At 38.9% G+C, this 24,390-nt stretch overlaps 1 protein-coding gene and 1 long non-coding RNA gene across 3 annotated transcripts in view; one reads left to right on the top strand and one right to left on the bottom strand.

The window, feature by feature from the left end:
* RNGTT (RNA guanylyltransferase and 5'-phosphatase) overlaps positions 1-11,431 on the bottom strand; it is a 241,250-nt gene extending 229,819 nt beyond the window's left edge. For both annotated transcript variants that reach the window (XM_019743290.3, XM_019743291.3), the window contains exons 1-4: positions 11,142-11,431; positions 5,411-5,520; positions 1,086-1,189; positions 904-992 (exon numbers count right to left, since the gene is read on the bottom strand). In XM_019743290.3, coding sequence (XP_019598849.2) covers positions 904-992; positions 1,086-1,189; positions 5,411-5,520; positions 11,142-11,205 — 367 coding nt within the window. In that variant the 5' untranslated portion in view covers positions 11,206-11,431. The remainder of the gene's footprint in view (positions 1-903; positions 993-1,085; positions 1,190-5,410; positions 5,521-11,141) is intronic.
* A 285-nt stretch (positions 11,432-11,716) lies between these two features.
* On the top strand, positions 11,717-23,083 carry LOC141571683 (uncharacterized). The gene is made up of 3 exons (XR_012496667.2): positions 11,717-11,874; positions 14,032-14,141; positions 22,389-23,083. It is a non-coding gene; the product is annotated as an uncharacterized LOC141571683 (long non-coding RNA).
* Positions 23,084-24,390: the final 1,307 nt, after the last annotated feature.

Here is a 24,390-nt window from a genome sequence, read left to right as displayed (position 1 = left end):
AATAAATGATTGGTTATATAGAAAACATTTAAATTGGATCCTCAGTTCAAATCATATGCCAATATAAATACCAGAAAGAACAAAAAATCAAAGCTCAATATCAAACCTTAAAATTTCCGAAAGACCACTCCTAGTAGCATGGTTTATAGTAGGAAAAAACAAAAACTGAAAATAAGCCGAATATCATTTTAAGTAACTCTCATTTTAAGAAAATTTACTTCTGAAAGATCACTCCTAGCAGCATGGTTTATAAAAGGAAAAAAAAAAAACTGAAAATAACCCAAATATCATTTTAAGTAACTCTCATTTTAAGAAAATTTACTTATTTATTTATTGCCTGCCTTCCCTCAATCCACCACCCCCACTCCAAACCCACACTAGAATATAAGCTCCGGAAGATCAGGGATCTTTTTTCTGTTTTCTCTACTGGTATGTTCCAAGAGCATGTACCTGGCAAAGAGTAGCAGTCAATAAATATCTGCTAAAAGAATTGTCCATCAACAGGAAAATGGATAAGCTATTGTATATTCAGATGATGGAATACTACACAGCAGCAAAAAAGTGAACATCAGTTACCTACACCACCATGGATTACCCTCAGATACTGAGTGAAAAAAGTTTCAAAATTATACATATGGTATAAAATGTAAAATTATAAAAAATAACTACGTAGGTTTAAGGTAGTTTCCCAAGGGTACACCCAAAGAGGAGCAATTAGGGCTTTATCTTGAAAAATATAAAAACTACAAAAATATATTTATTTTACAGTTCACAATAGTCTATTACTTTAAGAAACATTTCTTGGTGATTACTTAAAAATAATAATAAAAGTAAACTCATGAACTCACTTGCAAAAAAGAGAATGGAAACCCAATTGCAAAGTAAAAGTCCAGTCAAACGTACCTATAAGTTCAGGCGGGTTTCTTTCATTAAATCGCTCACATAGACGAATAAATGTCTCCGTATTCTCAGTTGTGGGGCACTCACCATGTCTGGTAATATGAAAACATTTCTTTTTTAAAAAGAAGAGATTACAAATCTCAGCAAGAGGTTTCAATATTAAAGAATCTTAATACATGGCTTACCCTTTACACTGAAGTTTTATATATTTGATTCCTTCTTTTTCTATGTCATTTCTGTCGTAGAACCTTGAAGTATTTGTCAGATCCACCAACAAGCCCATTTTAACCTTAAAAAAAAAAAAAGGTACATTTATTATCAACTGAATTTGTTCCAAAACAAGCTGACTAAATGGCAGTACTCCAGTTCAGACATCTATACTGAAGGAGATGTTATGTTCACTCTTAGCAGGCACTAAATGAAATAAATTAACCCACAAACTAATGATGGCACAAGAACATGTGCAAAACAGGCTCCACTTCAACATCACAAAAGTCTACCTAAAAAAGCAAACACCAACATAATTTTCTGCATCTGTCACTGCACTTATGATTTGTTAGACAAGAGGCTAGTGCAGGGATAGCATCTATCTGAAATACACGCAACCCAAGCTCCAGACAAACATCAATCCAGCATTCCAAGCAACCATCTCTACATCATGTTAGGTTAGGCAGTTAAATTCTAAAGCGAGTATTATCGGGTAAAAAGTATGTATGCACAAAATTCTCTTGTTAATCCCTTAAATAATCAATAAAGAACAGTACACATGGCCATATTTGTGCATCTCATTGAAGCCTTAATCCCATCTCTCAGCCAGTTTTTCTTCCTGCATTAGAACAAAAATCATTATTCTGTGAAGTGCTAAGTGACGTAGTTGACTTGAGTTCAGAGGCCAATAAATTTGAAAAATCTTTAACTAGAATCACATTCAGCCTGGCAAGATAGTCTCGCTAAGAAGTACACACCTGAACTGAGCCAACAAGAAATAGTTAATCATACATCTTCCACCTCATACTGAAGCATATATTCTCTGGAAAGAATGGCAAGAGAAATAATCCATACTTTCTAAATTGTTATCTTTAACTCTTTTGTTGTTATTGTATTTATTGGGTACCTATTGTTAGACTTGCCTAAAAGAGATGAGTCTACATAATAATTCAACTCCATTGTGACACAGGGAAAACTGACAAAAACATTTTCACACATGACAAAATAGAACTGTGTGCTTCTAAAATATAACTAGCTGCCATAATGTGCCCTACTGATTTTTTCCAGATTCCTTAGCGCATGTGTAGAAGAGAGATAGGTATACCAATCAGGTGAGCTCTTCCTTACAGAAAATGTATTTTTCATGGTATTTTCTTCAATTTGCCACCCTGGGCCTACTTCTCTTCCCAAATAGCTTCTGCAGTAATCTTAATTCATTCAGAGGATATATATGGCCAAATACAAAGATTTAGATACCATATTAGTTTTTCAATGAGTTAGAATTAGAACCCATGTTGTTTCTCTCCAGGTTCAAAATGACAAGTGAATGTAAAGAGGGGCTGAGAAAGCAAGTACAAATTTTCTAAATACCGTATTTCCCCGAAAATAAGACCTAGCTGGATAATCAGCTCTCGTGCGTCTTTTGGAGCAAAAATTAATATAAGACCCGGTCTTATATTATGGTAAAATAAGACCGGGTCTTTATAATGTAATGTAATATAATATAGCATAATATAATATAATATAATATAATATAATATAATATAAGTAATATAATATAATACCCGGTCTTATATAAGACCGGGTCTCATATTAATTTTTGCTCCAAAAGATACATTAGAGCTGATTGTCCAGCTAGGTCTTATTTTTGGGGAAACAGGGTATACAGGACTACTTTAACCAAAAAAACTGAGAAATTGTATTGTGTGACTTAATGGCCCTGAGCCATATACGAAGTCTTGACAATTAAGTTCGCGAACTCATCCTAGAAAAAGTGCTCCATACCTCATTGCTGAATATAACTACGGTCACCTTCAAAGTACTTCCCTTGGGAAGTGATGCACTGACGCCAACGCCTAGCTCACCCTTCAAGGCAATTTTGGAACTCTTTTTCTGGAATAGCTATCAGAGCTGTCAGCGTACCCTTGATGTCCTGAATGTCACCAAAATGTCTTCCTTGCAATATTTCCTTTATTTTTGGATAAAAAAAGAAGTCATTGGGGGCCAGATTAGGTGAGTAGGGAGGGTGTTCCAATAGTTATTTGTTTACTGACTAAAAACTCCCTCACAGACAGTGCTGTGTGAGTTGGTGCATTGTCATGATGCAAGAGCCATGAATTATTGGCGAAAAGTTCAAGTCGTCTAACTTTTTCTCGCAAACTTTTCAGCACTTCCAAATAGTAAACTCAGTTAACTGTTTGTCCAGTTGGTACAAATTCATAATGAATAATCCCTCTGATATCAGAAAGATTAGCAACATTGTTGTAACAAATTCGTGAACCTCATGTGTATATATAGGAGTAGAAATGTGTGTATGTGTGTATGATGTGTCTGTGTGGATAATGTGCTTGTATGTGAATACATCTGTGTGTATAACATGTACACATACATATATTACATACAAATATGTATTTTTCATAGTAGATAATCCCAATGCATAAAGCAAATAACCTCGTAGAGTTGTTAGGAGGTTTAAATAAAGTCCTTACTCTGTGCCAAGCACTATTCTACATGCTTTACATGCACTAATTTTATTTACAGATGAGGAAACTATAACATGAAGAGATTATGTAACTTGCCCACAAAGCTGTAAGTGGCAAATTGGAATTCAAACCCAGTCTGTCTGGCTTCTAAGCCCAAGCTCTTAGCACACCACCTAGGAAATATTTAATGCTTTATAAATGTTCATTATGACTTCCAATACGATTTTTGATAATAAAAATTAAAAGTTTATAAGCTAAAATACAAGATATAAACAAATAAAAACTTGAAACTACACAAAGAAAAGGGATGAGTAAACAGGTTTTCAAAATCTAAATGGTGATTCTTCTATCCCGATTGGAGCCTTGCACACAATGAGCACTAGCATTTGTTGAATGTACTAACATATAGCATACAGTAATCTTAATTCATTCATAGACTACCAAGAATATAAAAGAATAACAAAGATTGCAGTTAAAGTTGAATTATATCCCCTAAAAAAATATGTTCAAGTTCGGACTCCCTTTGAATATGACATTATTTGGAAATAGGTTTATAGGGTCTTTGCAAATACAATCAAGTTAAGATGAAGTCATACTGGATTGGGGTGTCCTTAGGAGAAACATTTGGACACAGATACACATATGGAGAATGGCAACAATGAGGCAGAGACAACTGATAGAGCTGGAAGCCAAGGAATGCTGAAGATTGCTGGCAATCACCAGAAGCTAGGAGAAAAGAATGGAAGAGATTCTCCTTCCAAGCCTCCAGAAAGAACCAGCCTGGCCAACACCTGGGTTTGAAACTTCTAGCCTCCAGAACTGTGAGAGAATGAAGCTCTGTTGTTTTAAGCCACCCAGTTTGTGGTAACTCATTACAGCAGTCCTAGGAATCTAATACCATCAGTATTATGTCAGAATAACACATAAAATTGCAAAGTTCCATTTCGGAAAATAGTTTGGCACATTCTTGTAAAATTAACCATGCACTCAGCAATCATATTCTTGGGTATTTATCCCAGAAAAAATTGAAAACTTATGTTCACTCAAACACCTGCCCGTGAATGTACAAGGCAACTTTATTAACAATACCCCACAACTAGAAACAATTCAAACTGGCTGAAAGGTGATTTAACCATTCAACAGGAGAATGGTTAAATTAAGTTCTGCTACATCCATCCACCTGGATACCATTCAGCAATAAAAAGAAACTAATTTTTTGTTGATATATGCAACAACTTGGATAGACCTCAAGGGCTTTATGCTTAATGAAAAAAGCCAGTCCCAAAAGGTCACATACTGTTTTATTCCATTTATATAAAATTCTCAAAATGCTCGAACTATGGAGGTAGAGAACAGATTAGCAGTTGCCTGTATACAGGGATGGTGGTGGGAAGAGGATCTGACTATAACGGGGTAGCATGAGGGATTTCCTTTGTGGAGATCAAACAGTTCTGTAACCACCGCCACGAATCTGTACACTGGATCAACCTGCAAAGAACTATACACACACACACACACAAACACACACATACACACACACACACAAATGAATGCATGTCACAACTGATAACAATTAAATAAGGTCTGCGACCTAGTCACCAGTCCTGTAGAAATATCAACTTCCTGCTTTTGATACTGTCCTACAATTATATAAGATGCCTAACGGGAAAAACTGGGGGAGGGTTCATAAAACTCTGTGCACAATTTTGGCAGTATTTCAAAATAAAAAGTTTGTTTTTTTTAAAAAAAAAAAAAGCCACCTGAAGAACAAGAGAGGGATAAAGCGCATTAAATTGGTATCAAAATGTTTTGTTTCTTACCTTCAGACTCTTTAGATAATTTGAGAGCATACTGGGATGGAACCGATTTTCTTCAGCAACTTGACTATCGTATCTTGGTCCTAACATTGTCTTCAGAGGTAAGAATCTTCCTAAACAACATGAAGATGAGGAACAATTTTCATTTAAAAAAAAAAAAAAATCCAGGTTAAAACTCTATAATTAGCAGTTCTCAAAATCACTTTCTTAAAATGTTTTAAATAAACTGTTCATGAAGCACTCTCAATCTAAACTATACTTTTTAAAAATTCTGCTTTGGAATTTTTAAGGACAACATAAATTCTAGAAATTGACAGTCAAATATAATAGCAAAAGAGAAATTACCAGGTAATGAATGGACTCCCATAAAGACTCTTAAGTTCTAAACCAGTACATTAAAAAGTTACTGCCTTAAAGCCTTTAAAGATATGGTACTAGAAAATTGATAATGGAGTGAATTAAATCAATTTTTCAAAATTCCCAATTATACCTCTTTAATATGAGCTTGGAACTTTCTCCATCTTGTGGACCTTATCTACATCTCAGGATAAGGAGCACGCTGAGAAGCGTGCTAACCAAAATCACTCTCCAAACAACTATCAGTGATTATAATTTCAGCAACACTGACTGACCTTTTTGGCCATTTTTCCTGAATCACAGTGTAAACACAGGAGAAATTACCTTATAGAATCAATTTTTAAATCACCTGTTTTAACTGATTTATATTTTAAAATGCAATAAAATCAATAAGAATAAATATCTATCTAAGAATAGAATAATATATCTGAGTGAAATATCTGAGTAAAATATCTGAGTGAAATCTTAACATCTGTCCAGAGGCTTTAACCTAAATTTCATAAACAGATAATTTTTAAAGTTTTTATTTTCTATAAAACCACTCAAGGTCACCAATAACCTCCACACTGCTAAATCCACTGGTCAATTCTCAAACAACTTTGTTCTCAAACAACTGATCACTTTTTAAATCAAGAGGGAGGCCTTGCGTCTCCTTTTTCCCCTTGCCTTCCAGGACACTACATGCTCCTGCTTTTCTTCTCTCTCTGGCCTCTCCTTCTCCGTCTCCTTTACTGGCTCCTCCACATCTCCCCAACGCATCTGTGTTTTGTCCCAAGGCTCTGTCCTTAGGCCTCCTCTCTACCCACACTCTCTCCCCTGGAGTCTCATCTGGCCTCATAGCTTCAAAAGCCGTCAATGTGCAGATGCCTCACAAATGTCTGCCTACAGCCCAAACCTCTCCCTTAACTCTAGACGCATATCAAACTGCCTCCCTGACTTAGTCTCTACTTGATGTCTAACACACATATGCAAATCTGAGCTTCCAATATTCACACTCCAAAAGCTTCCCCCTCATGGTCTTCCCTGTCACAGCAAACAGTAACACCATTTTTTTTAGCAACTCAGGCCAAAACCTTTAGAGTTATCCTTGACGCCTCTTTTTTTCACACACCGAACATCCAATCCATTAGCAAACCCTATCACCTCTGTCTTCAAAATATATCCGGACTCTGACCACTTCTCACCAACTCTACCATTATCTCACCTAGATTATTATACTTCATTTAGTTTATTTGAGAGAGATTTAATGAGTGCCTATTATGTACCAGGCATTGTTCTAGGTATGTGAAATACACTAGTGTAAAGAAAAAAAAAGAAAAAAATCCCTGCCCCAGTTGAGCTTACATTCTATGGGGAAATATAAACAGTCAACAATAAACATAACAAATAAGTAAATAACACGGTATGTTAGAAGATTCATGACCCATTAGACTCTCTCCAACTAGCTATCTAGCAAACTTCTATTTATTCAAGATAATTCATGCATCAGCTCCTCTGGGGAGCGTTCCCCTTCTTCCTCATCTCCTCTTCCCCAACCTCAGACAAAGAATTAGATTCATTATCTCTGGCATCCCATAATACTCTGTAAGAGTCACTATTGCATTTATTACAACAGAACTGTGTTTAAAATGGTTGGGTAGCTACTCCCACGAGACTATGTACTCTTTAAGGTGAGGTACTATATCATAACCCCAGCCCCACGGAGTAGCACACAGTAGACACTCAAATATTTGCTAAGTAAAATGACTTCAAAGTCACTATCACTACCACAAGACCGTCTCATACTTATATCCCCAGTTAGTTCCTAGTAAATTCTTTACACATAGTAAGTACAAAATAATGTTATGTTGAATGACCATTAAAAAATGAGAAGTCCACTTGAAATCTATCACTCAGGAGAAAAAAATTTTTTTTCAGAAATAAAGCTTGGCCCTATCTCCAGGAGCTCTCTCTCATTGGAAGCCTGGTTTAATTAGAGAAGGTGACTTCATAATGGAACAGATTATACATAATTAGTACCATCTTTCTAATTCAAGAAAATGATGAACTTCTAGTATTAATAAAATGCATCCTAATGTTTACAATGACAAAATGTAATTTAAGCAGGCCTAACATATTTTCCTACAGAGGCAAAATATCAAAGAAATTATACAGTAAGCATGGATTACTTTTATAATCAGAAAAAAAATAAGAGGAAAAAGACGGGAGGTAGAAAAAAGGAATGGGAGTGATTCCTTAATTTTCACTAAAGCTTGCAAGAATATAGCTAGTAATTCTTGCTCTGCTGTTATAAAACACTGCTAACCCATCATTCCCAAAATACACAAGGTGGCATGAAGGCTTCTAGGACACAGACAGAAGAAACGTTAAGGGAAACTCAAACAAATTTCAAGAATTCTAGGTTACATTCACTTTACTTTCTAATAAGCATCAGAAGCTGAAGCACTGTTGATTACTAGTGAAGATCCAGTTGTCAAGAGGCCTGCAGTTCCATCCAGAGACCACAATCAATCAAACAGGTGAGCGTAGTGACTCACTGAATGACAATAATTAAGAATATAGCTTTTGGGGGCCAAAATATTCCAATACAATAAAAAGGAAAAACTTTTTATTCCTGACCCTTCATTCCCAGCAGAGGGCATACAGCTGTATTTCTCAGAGAGGGAGAAAGCTGCCTGGAACTCAGCACCTTGCCCGCTGCTATCCACCCCCAGTCAGTGCTGTATTTGTCCCATTTTTTATCTAGCAATAAATCAGTATTCTAATATGTCATTGCCATCCTGCAGACCATATTAAAATTCTGATCTTTTAAACTGTTTTTCTAATTCAAAAAAAAAAATTCACATTGACAATAACTTCTCTATGATTCTGTTTTTCTCACAAATCAGTATAGCAGTTTACTCTAATGAAAGGATCCAGGAAACAAGCTCTAGGCTAGAAAAGAAGCCAGACATCTAAGTTTAGAGGTTTCTTCATAACTCCATAGGGAAAACCACATATAAAAAGAAAGGATTCAGTATTAAGTTACAGATGGTAACCAGGAAAAAAGTCAAAATGGCTGGAGAGTAAGACTTATAAAGAAAATGTAAAGAACTGTGATCAATTCATTTGAAGAAGAAAATACAATGGTTATCAAGTATAACTGTTTTCATTACAAGTAAAAATGCATATAAAAATGGTTAGAACAACATAAAGAAAATTATTTCATTTTTCATCTTTTCAAAGGAAAAGATTTCCTCACCCTAAGACCTTCTTAGATTACCTTTCAGTAACATTTCTATCCGTCATTTACATGGCTTCATTAACTAATATGTGAAGAAAAGATGACAGACTAGAAGAATCAGAAAACCTGAATAAAAAATGACATACAGAATCTCCTCTTCCAACAACTGTATATAACTAGACAAACAGAGTTTAGATATGTACTCATAGCCCGCTACAAAATCCTTTAATTTTTGTTTCAAAACACCTTCTAGAAAAAGCACACGTCCAAAAAAGGACTTGTATTTACATGCTCAAAAAATATAACGAATGTTTAAATTTAAAAAATTTATTACAGTAAAAAACACACTGCCATTAATCCCCTTCAAAATACTCCTCCTCGCTCCGAACACACTTATCCTATCGTTCTTGTCACTTTCTGAAGCAGTTCTGCAAGTCCTCTTTCGTGAGTCTCTTTAGTTGCGCTGTCGTGGATGCCGCAATGTCCTGAATCGATTCAAAACGTTTACCTTTCATGGTCATTTTGACTTTGGGGAGGAGCCAAAAGTCCCACAGTGCCAGATTTGGTGAGTAACGTGGATGAGGATGCACCGTAATGTTTTTATTTGAAAGAAATTGCCGTACCAAAAGTGATGTGTGACACAGAGCATGTCTTGATGGAGGATGAAGTAAAGACACTCACGAAAAACGACTTCCAGAACTGCTTCAGAAAACGGCAAGAACAATGGGATAAGTGTGTTCGAAGTGAGGGGGTGTATTTTGAAGGGGATTAATGGCAATGTGCCTTTTACTGTACTACATTTTTTTTATTTAAACATGCACCATACCTTTTGATCATACCTCATATACAAAGAACTCTAATAATTCAAAAATAAAACAACCCAATTTTAAAATCAGCAAAAGAAAAGATTTGAACACTTCACTAAAGATACGTGAATTGCCAGGAAGCTCTTGAAAAAATGCTCAACATCAAACCACAATATTACTAAACACTTATTACAGTGGGTAAAACTAAAAAGACTGACCATACTAAGTGTTGGAGACTATATGGAGCAAACAGAACAATCACACATTGATGGTGGACATGTAAAATGTTAAGATTTTGGAAAAGAGTTTGGCAGTTTTTTCAAGGTTGTCCACTATCTTATGATCCATTCCTATCCGAGAGATTTACACAAGAGAAATGAAAGCATACGACCCTATAAAGAATTGCATACAACAAGTAAATTTGTAATAACCAAAAACTGGAAACAACCCAAATGACCATCAACAAGTGAATGAATAAACAAATTATGCTGTATCCATAACAATGAAATACCACTCAGCAATAAAAAGGGATGAACTGCATATAAGAACATGGATAAATCTCAAAATAATAAAGCTGAATGAATGAAAGCTGCCAGAGACCCCCCAAAAAGAGTGCATACCGAACGTTTCCATTTACTGAAAAAATACATAGAAAATGCAAATTAATCTATAGTGACAGAAAGCAGATCAGCGGTTGCCGGATGAGAAAGGAATTACAAAATAGCATAACCCATCACTTTGTAAGGTGATGGGTTATGTTTACTGTCTTGATTGTGTTGATGGTTTCATGGGTTGTTTCATAAGCTATGTGTGAGTAGTCAAAATTAAACTGTACACTTTAAAGTTTGTTGTGTGTTCCGCTCAATAAAGATGAAAATATCCACAATAATAGAAGTCATTTAAACAAATGTTTTAAACTCCAGTCTCTCGCCGATCTGTTACACAACAGGGCACTGCCCCTCCTCTTCTTTAGCCCTGCTCCATCTCAAGACCGACACTTGTCCCTTCCCCTTCCGAGACCCCTGAAAGAGTCACAAACTTCTCACTAAGCTTCAAAGTACTGCCCACTGTACTCCTGTGCCCTCAGCTCCTGCCACACAAACCTCTCGTCTACGTTCGCGTCCACAACACTTCGGCTTACTAGATATTGACAAGCGCCTCCACCCACTGACCCACCCTCTCCAGCCCAAGTTCCCAAACACTCATCCACGAAGCTTCATCGGACCGAGCACATCTCAGTCCTGAAATGCCACTAGCAGGCACGCAAACACCGACAGCTGCGCCCCGCAGACGGCCCGCCCCGGGACCCGCCAGTGCACGGAGGCTCGATCGTCCCCCGCCGGGTTACCTGCCACCGGCTGGCCGCGCCGCGGACAGTTGAGCCACCGCGGCGGGATCTTGTTGTGAGCCATGTCTTGGGGCCGCGCAGAGCCGGCCCCTCCGCCAACGCTCGCCGCGCCTCCGCCGCCTCCTCCTCGCGATCCGTTCCGCACCGGAGGTCCGAGTTCCAGCCGCTCCGATCGGGATAACGTCAGGGGCTGCGCGCCACTTTCATTCAGGCTCAACTCCACTGCTCTAGGCAAGCCCACAATGCACCGCTACTTCCGCTCCAAAGTCCCGCCCCCTTCTTTCCGAGGTCAGAGGGGAAAAGGGAAGCTCCGCCGAGGGGTAGGAAGGGGTTAAGGCCTAGGCGAATAAGAGGCGGGTTTTCTCTGGCTCTGAGATGCCCAGATCCCCGGGCGCTGGGGAGCAGCTTTGCGCCGGCCTAGTTGCCCCCTTACAGGGTTGGCAGAGTGACGCGAATTTGCTTTGCCCCGCAGACAGCTGACGGAATCCCCCCAAAACGAGAGGAAGCTTTCCTAAGGGCATCTGTTTACTGAAGGAAGGAGCCTTCCCGCCGTTATCACAACTTCAGAGCCCGATCGCCCTTTTTCGGCCAAGCTTGGCGTCCCGACTGGATCATGAGTTTGATTTGGAATTTGGGAAGTTTTCCGTGACGTGGATCTGGGGAAGAAGCTTTAGAGAAATAATGAGGGCGGAGCGATTGGAGTACCAGAAATGAGGAATTTCTCTTCAAGGAGGTACTTTTAAGGATCCATGACGTGTCTGAAATTAACCCAAAAACATTTGTTAAGAGTTCCGTTTGTACATTTCTGGAGCAAAGTGTCAAAGCGTATTTGAGAGTTTCAGAGGGTCCATGTCTGAAAGTTACTAATTGACGTGTGTAACTGGCAAAGGCAGGAACTGCCCGATGGAGCACCACTATGTGGCGGTGTTTTCCTTTGCCTTACCAAACACATGGGCTTTCCCTTCCAGTGCAGCGGAGAGGACTGGAAGCATTTTATAAACACCATCCGTAGTAACACTTTATTTAGGCACCAGACTAATAGTATTAAATATAAAGCTGGGTGATGGCAAATTAATTATAATGTAGCAGCTTGGCTCCCAGCACCAGTGGTCTTACTTGAAGTGCAAGAGCAGGCGGTTTGGGGTAATATATTTTTAAAGGGTTGGTGGGAAACTTGCAGGGCAGCTCCGCCCCTGCCTGCCTGGACCCTCTTCAGTATGAGTCAGTATTCGAGCCTGAGTTAGAGCCTGGTCTGTCCTGCTGTTATATCTGCTGAGAGCTTGTAGTGAAAGTGTCACTTGTTCCGACAGGACAAAATAAGACTCAGTTTCCTTACCCACCAACCTACCTAAATGATGCCCAATTCTCTTTGCAGAGAGAGCATGGCCCTGCCTACACCTTGATTTCAGACTTCTGGCCTCCGAAAATGTTGAAAAGAAATTTATCTTATATTTTTTAAGTCAAGTTTACTGATGTATAATACAGTTTCATGACTTATGGTTAAAGTGTATAATCCCCAAATGTTCCCTCACACCCCCACTGTAGTCAGTTTCCTTCCCCCACTCCAAGGTCCTGGCACCACTGCTCTGACTCATGTTCCTATAATTTTACTTTTTCCAGAATACATGTAAACAAAATCATACAACATGTGGCCTTCTATGTCTGACTTTTTTCACTTAGCATAATGCTTTTGAGATTAAATGTATGTTGTTCTAAGCCTCTCAGTTTTGGGTACTTCTTTACCACGGCTCAAGAAAACAAATACAAGGCCCCACAAAACCTGGACCTGCCCCTGTTCTAACCCAAGCTCTTGGAGCCAGCGTCCTCTGTACCAAAATCCTCAACCCTACTATAAATGCAGACAATTTTTTCTCAAGCCCTTTTAAATTTACCTGGTACATACACCCTTGGTGTTTTAGTGCCCAAAAGCCTATTCTAAAGAACTCAGACATTCAGCCACAAACACTAAATTACTGTTTCCTATAAGAGCACTGAGGTCTTCAAAGGAAGAAACAGTTAGGTATCTGTTCAGGTGGCAAGAATCAAGTATCTGCCAGGATCTCCATAGTCCTCCGTGTCCAGGAGTCTCTGGTCCTCAGGTGCTGGGAGTGCACCCCAGAAACTGCCCTCAGACCCAGAGCTTCATCTTCCATCAGAGGGCCCCCTACTGTGTTAGTGTCTTAGGTCTGCCATAACAAAGGGCACAAACCGGGTGGCTTAAAACAACAGAAATGTATTCTCTCACAGTTCTGGAGGCTAGAAATTTGAAATCAAACTGTTGGCAGGGTCATGCTCCTTCCAAAGCCTCTAAGGGAGGCTCCTTGTGTCTTCCAGCATCTGGTAGCCCCAGTCATTCCTTGGTTCCAACCTCTGCCTCCATCTTCACATGACCCCATGTCTGTTTCTTCACCTGGCATTCTCCTCTCTATGCACGGCTGTGTCCAGATTTCCCTCTTCATACTAAAACATTAGTCTTATTGGGTTAGGGTTACCCTAATCCAGTATAACCTCATTTTAACTTGATTCCATCTGCAAAGACCCTGTTTCCAAATAAGGTCACGTTCACAAATACTGGAGGTTAGAAGTTCAACATATCTATTTGGATAATTCAACCCATAACACCCACCCTTACCCTGGAGTCATACCCAACCTCGCAGAAACCAAGCTTTTCTGAATCCCGGGAATTTGGCTGCTATTTATCTTCCTTTTTCAGAGAGCCATGAAGTTTTTCAGAAAGTCAAAGACTGAGACAGAGGCCTTAAAAATCACCTTCCATGCCCCTCCCTTTCTTTGTATACTGCTAGAAGCTACAGAAAATAAAATATCGTGAGAAAACTCAAATTCACCTTCTCGTCCTTCTTTCTACCCACAATGCTGAACCTGCTTGCAGCGTGTAAGGTCCTCAGTGGCACGCTTTCAAACCTCATCTCCTCCGAGGCTCCAGGTACTCCCTCAGTGACGTCTAAAGGCCCAAATTCATGTCTGCACATTGTTAAAAAGGTAAATTGAGGCATACTAAAAATGTTAAGAGTTTATCTGAGCAAAACTCGATTGGAGCCAGGCAGCATCAAACCAGAAGTTAGGAGCATTCTGAGGACAGGAGATGGGGGAAAGACATACAGTATAGGGAAGGTGTGGAAGCTAAAAGGAAATTATTTGATTGGCTCTGGTTGAAAGTCTAGACGTCTGTTTGTGATTGGTTGTCCTCCGCATTTTCTCAACCGAGAGGTATTTACAGGCTTCGATTTGGGTTTGCTTACATAGGCCTCCACGGCATTAGAAGCACTGCAGTCTTCTGGCCTGTTCATTAAATTTACGTCAATTTCCCAATAAGGTCTCAACATGAAATGACTGCAGTTCCGGGGTACAAATATACACCTACCCCTGAACAGGCTCTACACGTAGAGATCTGATTCTCCGGTGTGGGGGTGGAAGAATAATTCTCCTTCCATCTTTCTAAGTTCTTCTGGCTGGACTAATAATCAAATTAACACGAGACAGATTAACGGGAGAAAATGACCAAATTTATTATGTATGTATTGACAAGAGAAAAATTCTGAGAAGTCCTATGTTAAATTACAGCGGGCCAGGGAGTGAGAGAGACAAGAGTCTTTAACCAATTAATAGCTGTGGGCCAACTAACAAAAGACTGCTCACATGCCCGATGTGTTTTGGAGCTTTGACTCAACTCCTGCAGTGACCACGAGATGCCACCATCCTGCTTATGCATGAACTTTCAGACTGTTGCCCACCACCAATCAAAAACAGTAATTATTTCTTCCTTATAGACTATGCACCTATCTTAGAACTGCTCCAGTTTCACATTTTCCAACCCCCTTATCTGTAGCCTATATAAATTCTTTCAAAACAACTGACATCTACCTACCCCAAACCATAATGTATAAAAGAGTCCCATCAACTCCAAGATGGTGGTCATCTCGCCTGCTGCATCTAGCCAAACTGCTGGTGGTTTAGACTTCAGACCCCAGGACCTGGTCCATTTCTGGAATAGCATTTGGCTCAATAAAATCTTTCAGAGAAGCTTTTGACCACGGAAGTTTTCTAACAGTGCATACAGAGGTTCCATAAGAATATGAAACCCGAGGATGCATGGGGCTGTTGAGGCCCATTCCGGACTAGAGATAGGCGGGTAGAGGTCTAGGATTTCAAGGGTGAGCAGTTCACAGGTAGATGAAAAGGAACAAAGATGGTAAACAAATTTTTCCTGGGCTACCCAGAAACAATGGGACACAGAGGGGAGTCCACCAAACAGGCTTTGCTAGATTTCTCCTTCGGTGAATATGCTAAGGTTCCGTTCCAGCAGCAGGTTTTTCTATCTGAATTCCTTTGGGCAGGTAAAGGGGGAGTGTCAAAGTTTCTTTCTGAGTCTTTTGTTTCTCAAAAATAACCAGCTTAAAATAATCAGTATCCCAAAAGGCATATTTTTGGGTCGCAAACTCTGATCCTCTTCACTAGCCATAAACCTGCATGCAAGGATATTACATCTCTTTATTTTCTGTAAATCAACTTAATCTTGATTCTGAATTCTCTTTCTGCTAAATAGGTAGTATGGGGAAGGAAAAGTAATTTTCCCTCTACCATTCTGAGTTCTTCGCTGAGAACCCCTGTAATAAAAGATAAGTTTACAAGAGAAAAAAACATTAGTTTATTAACATGTATAACTCATGTATAGATGGGAGATATCCAGGGAAACTGAGTAACTCCCCCAGATGGCCCAACCCACCATCTTAAATGCCACCTTTATTTAAAAACAAAAAAAAGATGTTGGGGGGAAGGCCAGTTATGCGAGGTTACCAGGAAAAACATAGCTAAGGGTAAAGTTTGTTACGCAGATTTAAGTCCCTGCCTTCTCTGTTGATAAGATTCTCTGGTGCTTTGGAGTCGTCCTTCTCTATGTGGTACAGAGAGGGAAACTTCCTCACAAATGGAGATTTCTTTTATAAATGAAGATTTCCCTGCAGAAGAATAACTCCTACTCTGTGTCTGCTTTTCTCAAAAATAATCAGCTCAAACTAATTCTTACGCCAAAGAAGGATATTCTGCTGCCCTTCAGTGGGAAATTCCAGCTCTGGCATTCTTGGGGCTTCCTACCCTCACTTAAACGCCTAGAATTATATTTGGTTCCGGGGGCTCAGACAACACATCTCCAAGAAAAGGCTGGACTACCTTCCCCTCAAAGAACGGTTGCCCTCTTGTTTACTTAGCTTGTACTGATCCTTGACACAGCTCCCTGGGGTCCAGCAGCCATCTACTGCTCCCAGGGCAGGCATCTTTGGAGGAGGGGGGGGTCAGGGAGGAGGAGGGGAGGGTATCTTTTGTGAGGCTGGAAACCCTATTGCACAGGCCTAGTGTTTTGAGAAATTAATGGAGGGGCGGGGCTTGACGATAGAATGTACATATCAAATAAGGGAAGCATCAAAGATGACTCCAGCCTTTCTTTTCTAAATAGGAAGGTCTCCAACTTTCCGACCAGCTCCAAGAATCTTAAGCCTATTATTTTAAGTATTAAAAAACAGCATTAAAAGTGTATATATTGCAAAACAAATTACTTTAAAATATTAAAACACAACTAGACGTCATCCTTATCTGATAGCCGAACTTACAATCTTTTTAAAACAATAAATCTTAATAAATACATCAACATTTAAAAATTTTTTTAAAAAAGTGTATATATTGGATCATTTCTCCTGAATAGTGAGAAGATGGACGTATTTGCGTTAGAAGATAAAACTTGAATTCGCCCTATTTTCTCTACAGCCGAAAACTGAACCATGTGTGGCCACTAGATGGAGCTAAAACCCAGGCAATCCAACCCCCTTTTGTTTTGGTAGCCAAGAAAGTAGGTCACTGAGTCAGGTTCTTCAATTACATACGTGTGTGCCTATTCCAAAGGTTCAATTTGGCCCTAGTTCACCAAATTTACAGTACCAGACGTCAGCCTACAAGATGATTAAATAACTGCCTGGCAGAGTGCCTCTGCTGTGCAGTTTATGTAAGTTTCTTCATTGGAAAATATGAAACATTAAAGAAAAAGGTTTGCTTTCTAAGCATTACTGTCAAAGCATGAAGGTTTACAGAGATATAAGTGACTATCTGCTTCTGTGTGCCATAAAAAATGTCCTCCTACTGTTTAAATTATGTGGACTATTGTCTGTCTTTTTGTTTGAGAATAATAAAATGTTACATGTGACTTATGCCTTACCTTGTACAAAGTGTTCAGAGATTTTCTAATTGGAGCTAATCTTCACAAGTCTGTGAAGCAGTAAACACTGCTATCATCTCCATTTTATAATGAGGAAACAGGCTCAGAGAGATTTGGTAAATTGCCTAAAGCATCACAGCCAGGAGGTTAAAGAACGAGGCTGTGAGGCAATGTGTGACACTGGAACCCGCCATCAGAGGCAAGAAACCAACGTTCCAAATCCAAGCTCTGCCACCCATGTGTGTTAAACCTTGAGGGGAAAAAAACACCCGCTAAGGGCCTGATTTTTTAATTTTCCACTTGAAAAAAAATTAGATGGTTCCTAAGACAGTGTACCTTAAAATTAAAGGCACTCACTCCTTGGATTCTTATTAAAATGCAGATTCTGATTTAATAGGTCTGGGTTGGGCCTGACGTTCTACATTTCTAACAAGCTTGAGGGTGATGCCCCTGTTGCTGATTGGAAGACCACACCGGCTGCCTTCCTATTGTGGGAAGCTAATCACTAACACATGTAAGGGAAAGTATGTCCCAAAACTAAGAAATGGGCAAACCATGTATCTGCAACAATGCTTGCAGTCTGAGATACTCACTAGTAGCTGTCTATTTGAAAGGAACTCCTGTTACTTGATATTCATCTATCTCTGATCTATCTCTAATTAATTCTAGATTAATTAAAGCCTATTAGATCCTATTGGGGAACAGAACTTTGTTATTCCAATTAGCCACCAATATAGCCTTATCATTTGCTTCTTAGATCAATTGTTTTTTATTCCTGATTGATAGACACCTGGAATCTCAGATTATCTCCTATGTGACATCTGATATGAAGCTAATGTTTTATGTCTTTGCCATCAAAACCATAATCTTTATCTAATTACGTGCTAGGAAACAGGTAAAGGGTGTTTTCCAAATAAGTAACACTCAGATTTTCATAGTCTCTCCATACTGGGACATTCTTCTATCTCCTTGCAGATTTCACCTGCTTGCTAGGGAATTATTAAACTATCACATGCGCTTAAGTTCAATTTGTCTGAGAGATTTTTGCTTTTACTCAATGTAGTGCTTTACGAGCTCGAAGAGCATTTTCACCTATGCTAACTCATTTCATCCTATAAAAATTTGGTGAATTCGATAGGAAAGATATCATTTTCTGCACAGCAGATGAAGAGACAGAGGCTCCAGAAAGATTGTGACAGACAAGAACACAGCCAATATCTCCTGACTCTAAATCCCAAGCGCCTTTTACCTCGCCACACTTTCCTACTCTGCCCTGTGGCTCACTGTGTATATGAATCTGAGCAAAAAAGTGTGTCCATGCTGCAGATAAAGGAAGAGGAAAGAAGGAAGTGGGATAACTTGGGATCACTTTATTAAGAGAAATGAGGAAATATGAGTAGTAAATTGAGGTTAGTCGATGGCTGGGAAAACACTTTGATTATGTTTAAGTTTCTGGTGACATATTCCAAAACTCCAGGTTTGGATTCTATAGAACTGTAACTTTAAAGGTTATTAACTCATTTCTAAAATGGGTATCTTAAACTGGGCCCTAGTTTTAGGCTCAGATAAAGTACACTCAAATCTATTCCATTTATTCTATTCAAATATCGACTGATTGCTTACTGTGTGTGAAGAAATGCAGCAGATACAAAGATCTGCTGAATCATAAAAAGCTTATTATTTAATACGGAGGTTTATTATTTCAACTAGTCGTGTATTGATTCATTTAAAAATAGGATTTAGCACTTTGCTATGTGCCATCCCCTGTCCCAAATGGAGAACAATGGCAATGAACAAGACAAGGCCCCTGACCTCAGGATTTTATTGGCCAGTACAGGATACAGAAAAAAAACAGTATAATAACTGCCACAAAGGGGGGCTGCCCAAATTACCATAGAATCAGAGAAGGGTATCTGTCCCAATTCTGAAGAGTCCGGAGAAGCTTCCAGGAGGAAGGGACATTTAAACTGAGCCAAGATGAGGTGAAGGGGGACCATATGTGCAATGGCCTAGAGGCAATGGTGTGTGGTAAATGTTTAACAACCATCTCTCTGGAGATAAGCAAAAATGCCCTAATTTGTAGATTTTGCCAATTTCCTTGATATAAATACTCCCACTGTGGCAGACTTTAAGCTGCCAATATGACATCATAATCACAGATTGGGACGAGATGTGCACCACAGGCTCTCACAAGCGGGATAAACGCCGGCTCTAGAGCACCATTGACTGGAGATAGAAGAACAGGCATCTGGGGAACGACAGCAGTTCTGTGGGGTGGAAATGTCCAGTGTGTTGAGAGGGCAGTGGGCAGCAGAGAGGGGTATAGGTAGAAAAGGGTGTGGGAGGAGAGAAGGCTGGAAAATGACCATATGCCATTTGAAAGATTTTGAACTTTATCCTGAGGTAAATATGGATTCCCTTTAGGAAAGGGAGTGGCCTTGTTGAGAGTAGTACCCGTAGACTAATGGAGACAGAAGCCTGGTTACAGTACTCCGGAGTGTGAATGAGAAGGGATGAAGCAGACATATAGAGTAGAGACAATGGTTGCAGACAATATCTATACTTGCCAGTGAAGCTAAAGGAGCAAGGAGCTAAAGCAGTAATTGTGGGGTAACTTAAAGCCAAAGGGTTTGATTCAGGGATTTTTTTTAATATGGATAATATTTTTGATTACATTTAAAATGAATATGATAAAGAGCCAGCGGAGAGAAGAGGGGACTCCAAAGTAGAGTAAGGTCTCTGAGGACAGGTAAGGATGGAATCCCAAGTTCAGATAACCTATTACAAGGTAGAGTAATATAAGTATCATGAGATTAAAACAACATTTTATTAATGCTAAAAAAAAAGAAATCCAAAGTATTGCTTTGAGAGTGAAACCCTTGTCTGTTCTCCTCAGCACCTAGAAGAATCCCCAGAACAGGGTAGGTGCTCAGCAAGTATTTGCTGGGTGAATGACTGCATGGCTGGATAAAAATAAGCATTAATTAGGCACACACTTTGTGCCAGGAAAGTGAAAATGATTTTCACACATATTATCTTTAATTCTTGCAGCATCTCTGAGGTAAATATTATTTCCATTTTACAGATGAGGAAAGAAAAGCTTAGAGAGATTTAGAAATGGAGTTCAGGACATGTCCACCCCCAACCCCCACCCCCGCACACACACACAAAATATGCTGCTTTGGCATATTGGTTATTTTGAGCTGAAGGTACTTACGAAACAGCAGATGCAGGAAGAGCTCTCTGATCTACCCTTTTCTACCTAAAAATAAACCATAAAGTTTCCTGTGAAAAAGGTACCCTCACTGTACCAGGAAGAGAAGGACGCCCTTCTCACCAGAGACTGGGAGTTGACACTGACATACAGGTCTATAGAAACACACTTACTGAAATAACCCTGACCTTCTACTGGTTTACCCCTCAGAGATCTCCTAGTTGCTTGCCCACAATTAACTGCCCCTAACCACAACCCTTTGACTTGTCATTTCTTCACAAATTTATTTTGTTGTCTTAAAAGTATGAAAGCTTCATGTTTTGGTCATTTCAGGTCTTCATTCTTTTGTGAAGGCCCCCAAGTACGTGTAAAGATGTAATAAAATTTGTATGCTTTTGTCCTATGAATCTGTCTTATATCAGTTTAGTTCTTAAGCCCAGCTGGAGATCCTAAGAGAGTAGAGGAAAATTATTCCTCCCCTACAGAAACTTGCCATAACTACACAGCTAATGACTGGCAGACATGGGATTTCATCCAGGTCAATTTGATTCAAAGCTGTGCTTGTAATAATGACAATGATTTGAAGTATCTGGCTTTTAAACATTCTATCACTTTGTAGATTACCATATTAGCTAAGCACTAGTGCTTTAACCCATACCAGACCAACTGAGATGGAGGCCCTGGAGTTGGAACTCAGGTGTCAGTATATTTTAAAACCCTCCAGATGATTCTAATGTGCAGAGAATGCTGTGAACTACATAACTTCATTACATAACTTCCTAATTTGAGGTTATAGATATTATCTACCTATATCTACCATTTATTTTGAAGCAAACATTTTGCAAGTACACCAAGCATTGCATCTTATTTTCCTTGGGTAAGTAAAGTACCAGGCACAGAGTGAGTGTCCTGTAATTGAAGTGCTGTCAGTAATACTACTTATCCATATCTTTATTAATATTAAATATTTGAAGTAAAAATTGAAAATATTTGAGAAAGGAAAGGAAAATGTCTTATTCCTTGCATCAACAGAGTAGGTAGAAATGAGCCAATTACAGAGAGACAGAATACCATAGCAGTTAAGCGTGCAGCCTGTGGAGCCACAGATCCCAACCCTAATGCTCACTGTGTGACCTTCAGAAAGTTACTTAACCTCTCTGTACACTGGATTCTTCTCCTATGAAATAGAGGAGACAATAGTACCTACTTCTTAGGATTGTTAAGAGAATGAAATGAGTTCATACGTGTAGAGCAAAAAGAGCACAGTAACATCTGTGTCAGCCAGCATTGTTCTTGCCTATCTTTCCCTACTAGAGAAGGAGAATTTTTGTCTATTTTTTCCCAACCATATCTCCAGTTCTTAGACTAGATCCTGCATGCCACAATGTGGCCTCTCCATAAGCTTTTTTTTTTTTCAAATGAGATAATTATGTAGAATGAATGTCCAGCACGTATGTGTATGCCACTCAAAAATATTCATTGAACCTGAAGCTAATAATATAAACTTTGCTCAGAAATCATGTTATGTGATCATACTTTCAAAGGAATTTGGTAAGCCACTATAAAATAAAGAAACTGGTAGAACCATTTAACGATATGGTTAGACAGTCACATCTTAAATTTTACATATATCATCATCCAAATATTGACCTTAGGTTAGAATAAAAATATGCAAAAATGAAAATAGTTAAATATTAAGATTATAGAGTTTTAGTGACTTTACCATTTTTCTCTGGTTTCTTTTACATGATTATTACGCCATCATGCCTTGCATCATCTTTTTTTCCTCCTGATATTAAACTGAGAGCAGCTTCATCTGCTCCGGAGAAGGAGAAAGAAAGACAGGAAATAGTCCAACAGTTGAACTGTATTGAATAGTTTAATGCTGCCCTTTTAACAGCTGGAAATTTTTCATGGAATGGCTCCAGCACTCCTCGACTTGTGAGAAAAATCATTTAGGAAGCTTCTGCCTTATGAGCAATTCGTAATGCTGAGGAAAGTTGGATCAAAGAAATGTACAATGTGCCTGTGAGTCATCCTGAAAATACTGATATTTTCTTCAATAAGGTTTTGTAATGGGGGAAAATTATCATTCCACACAAGCTTCGGAGACCTGTTATCACTTGGTAAATTGAGTAACCCTTGGAGACAAGGCAATCTACTGCCTAGACAGCCTGGAAACAGCTTCCAGACCTATCAACCGCCTAGAAACAGTTCTTGGACCAATCAACCACCTAGAAACAGTACCTGGACCAATCACTATGTTCTAAGAACTGTTTCTTCTAATATCTGCTACTGCTGCCTTGCAAACCCAAACCAGAGAAATAAAACATACTGGAATTATTTCTATGCTGACTTCACAGTCCCAGACCATCTATGGCCTATTTGACAAGTACTTCAAAGTTTGTGCCACTCAGTGGAACTCATTCTGTACCGAGTGATTTTTTTTTAGCCACATCAAATCCTTTGTGGAATTATGTAAGGAATAAAATACATTTCAGTATATATCACTTTGCACGTTGTAGTGGTTTTGATGTTATTTTATGAGTACATTTTTTTCGTTCAAACTAGGTTGTTCCCAACCTTGGGGGCACAGTAGAATCAACTAGGGAGTTTTAAAAACCCTCATGCCCAGGCCTCACCCCAGACCAATCAAATCGGAATTTCTGTCATCATATTTGTCAAAGTTCCACAGATGATTCTAGTGGGCATCTTAAGTCAAAAACAACTGCTTCACCAGATCTTAACTAGATTAAAAGCACGCCAAAGGCATGGCAGTTTCTTGTATTTTGCTTTATCTTGCCCCATGCTGCCTAGTACAGATTTTCTGCCTAGAGTAGGCAACCATGTGATAACAAATACACAGGGAGTTACAGAAAGATGCCTAGGATGTGGGTAAAATCAGGATGACGTCACCCTCTGAGCTCAGTAATCACCACCCAACTCTCTGTCCTAAAATAAGTTAATTGTAAGATGGTGAAATAAATGTATTTATTTGAGAGAGTGTCATAAGGATTATATTAGATAATGGTAAGTAAAGCACTTAACTTGGGCCTTGGTACATGCTCCATAAATAAATAGCGAACTAAGAATAAAGACAAAGTGGTTGAGATGACTGACTTGCGAAAATAATCCTGCCTAAGAGGTGATTTGTAACATTAGCGGGGGGTTTAGAAAGTGACCTGCAGTGACAGTGTTCAAAATGTATCCTCAGACCTGTTATTTAAACAGAAATGTGATCTGATCAACTCTCTTGTAACTTGAACATTTCTAGTAGCATTATATTAATGACAGTGTCACTGCCTGCACAGAGAGGCTACAAAAAATTTTTTTAAATTTAAAAACCACTATAGAAATAGATAGAAAGAAATAAAATAAGAGGTAGAGAGAGTTTATGGAGCGTCTCTAGCACTCTTTAAAAGAGAGAGCCTATCTTCCCTGGTGGGAGCAATTGTCCCAGCTTTGGTAGACTTTCTTGGATTATTAGAATAAGAAAGACACTGTGCTGCTACTCCAGCTGCAATTTGACTCTCTAGAATCGATAGGCCTTTTCCAAAACAAGAACTCTTTGGGGCATATCAAGCCTTACCCAATTACAAAGCTTCCTGGATCTGGGAGTTAGAACCATATCATAGCTTGATCTTTTGTCCTCAAGAAACCTCTCTCAAAACCCAATATGTAGTACGAAAAAGTTTTCAAAACTTAATTACATTTACATTGCAGTTTATTAAGGCAGGAACTTCTCTTTTTTGTTAACCTCCACTAGTCATGATAATACCAGCTCCCATATACATGAAGGGCACAGAGTGAAC

Source organism: Rhinolophus sinicus, chromosome 2 (assembly GCF_057876585.1).
Source record: "Rhinolophus sinicus isolate RSI-liver-muscle chromosome 2, RSI-T2T, whole genome shotgun sequence".
Lineage (NCBI taxonomy): Eukaryota > Metazoa > Chordata > Mammalia > Chiroptera > Rhinolophidae > Rhinolophus > Rhinolophus sinicus.
The sequence above is the reverse complement of the archived record's forward strand: the minus strand, read 5'-3'. Positions and strand labels throughout refer to the sequence as shown.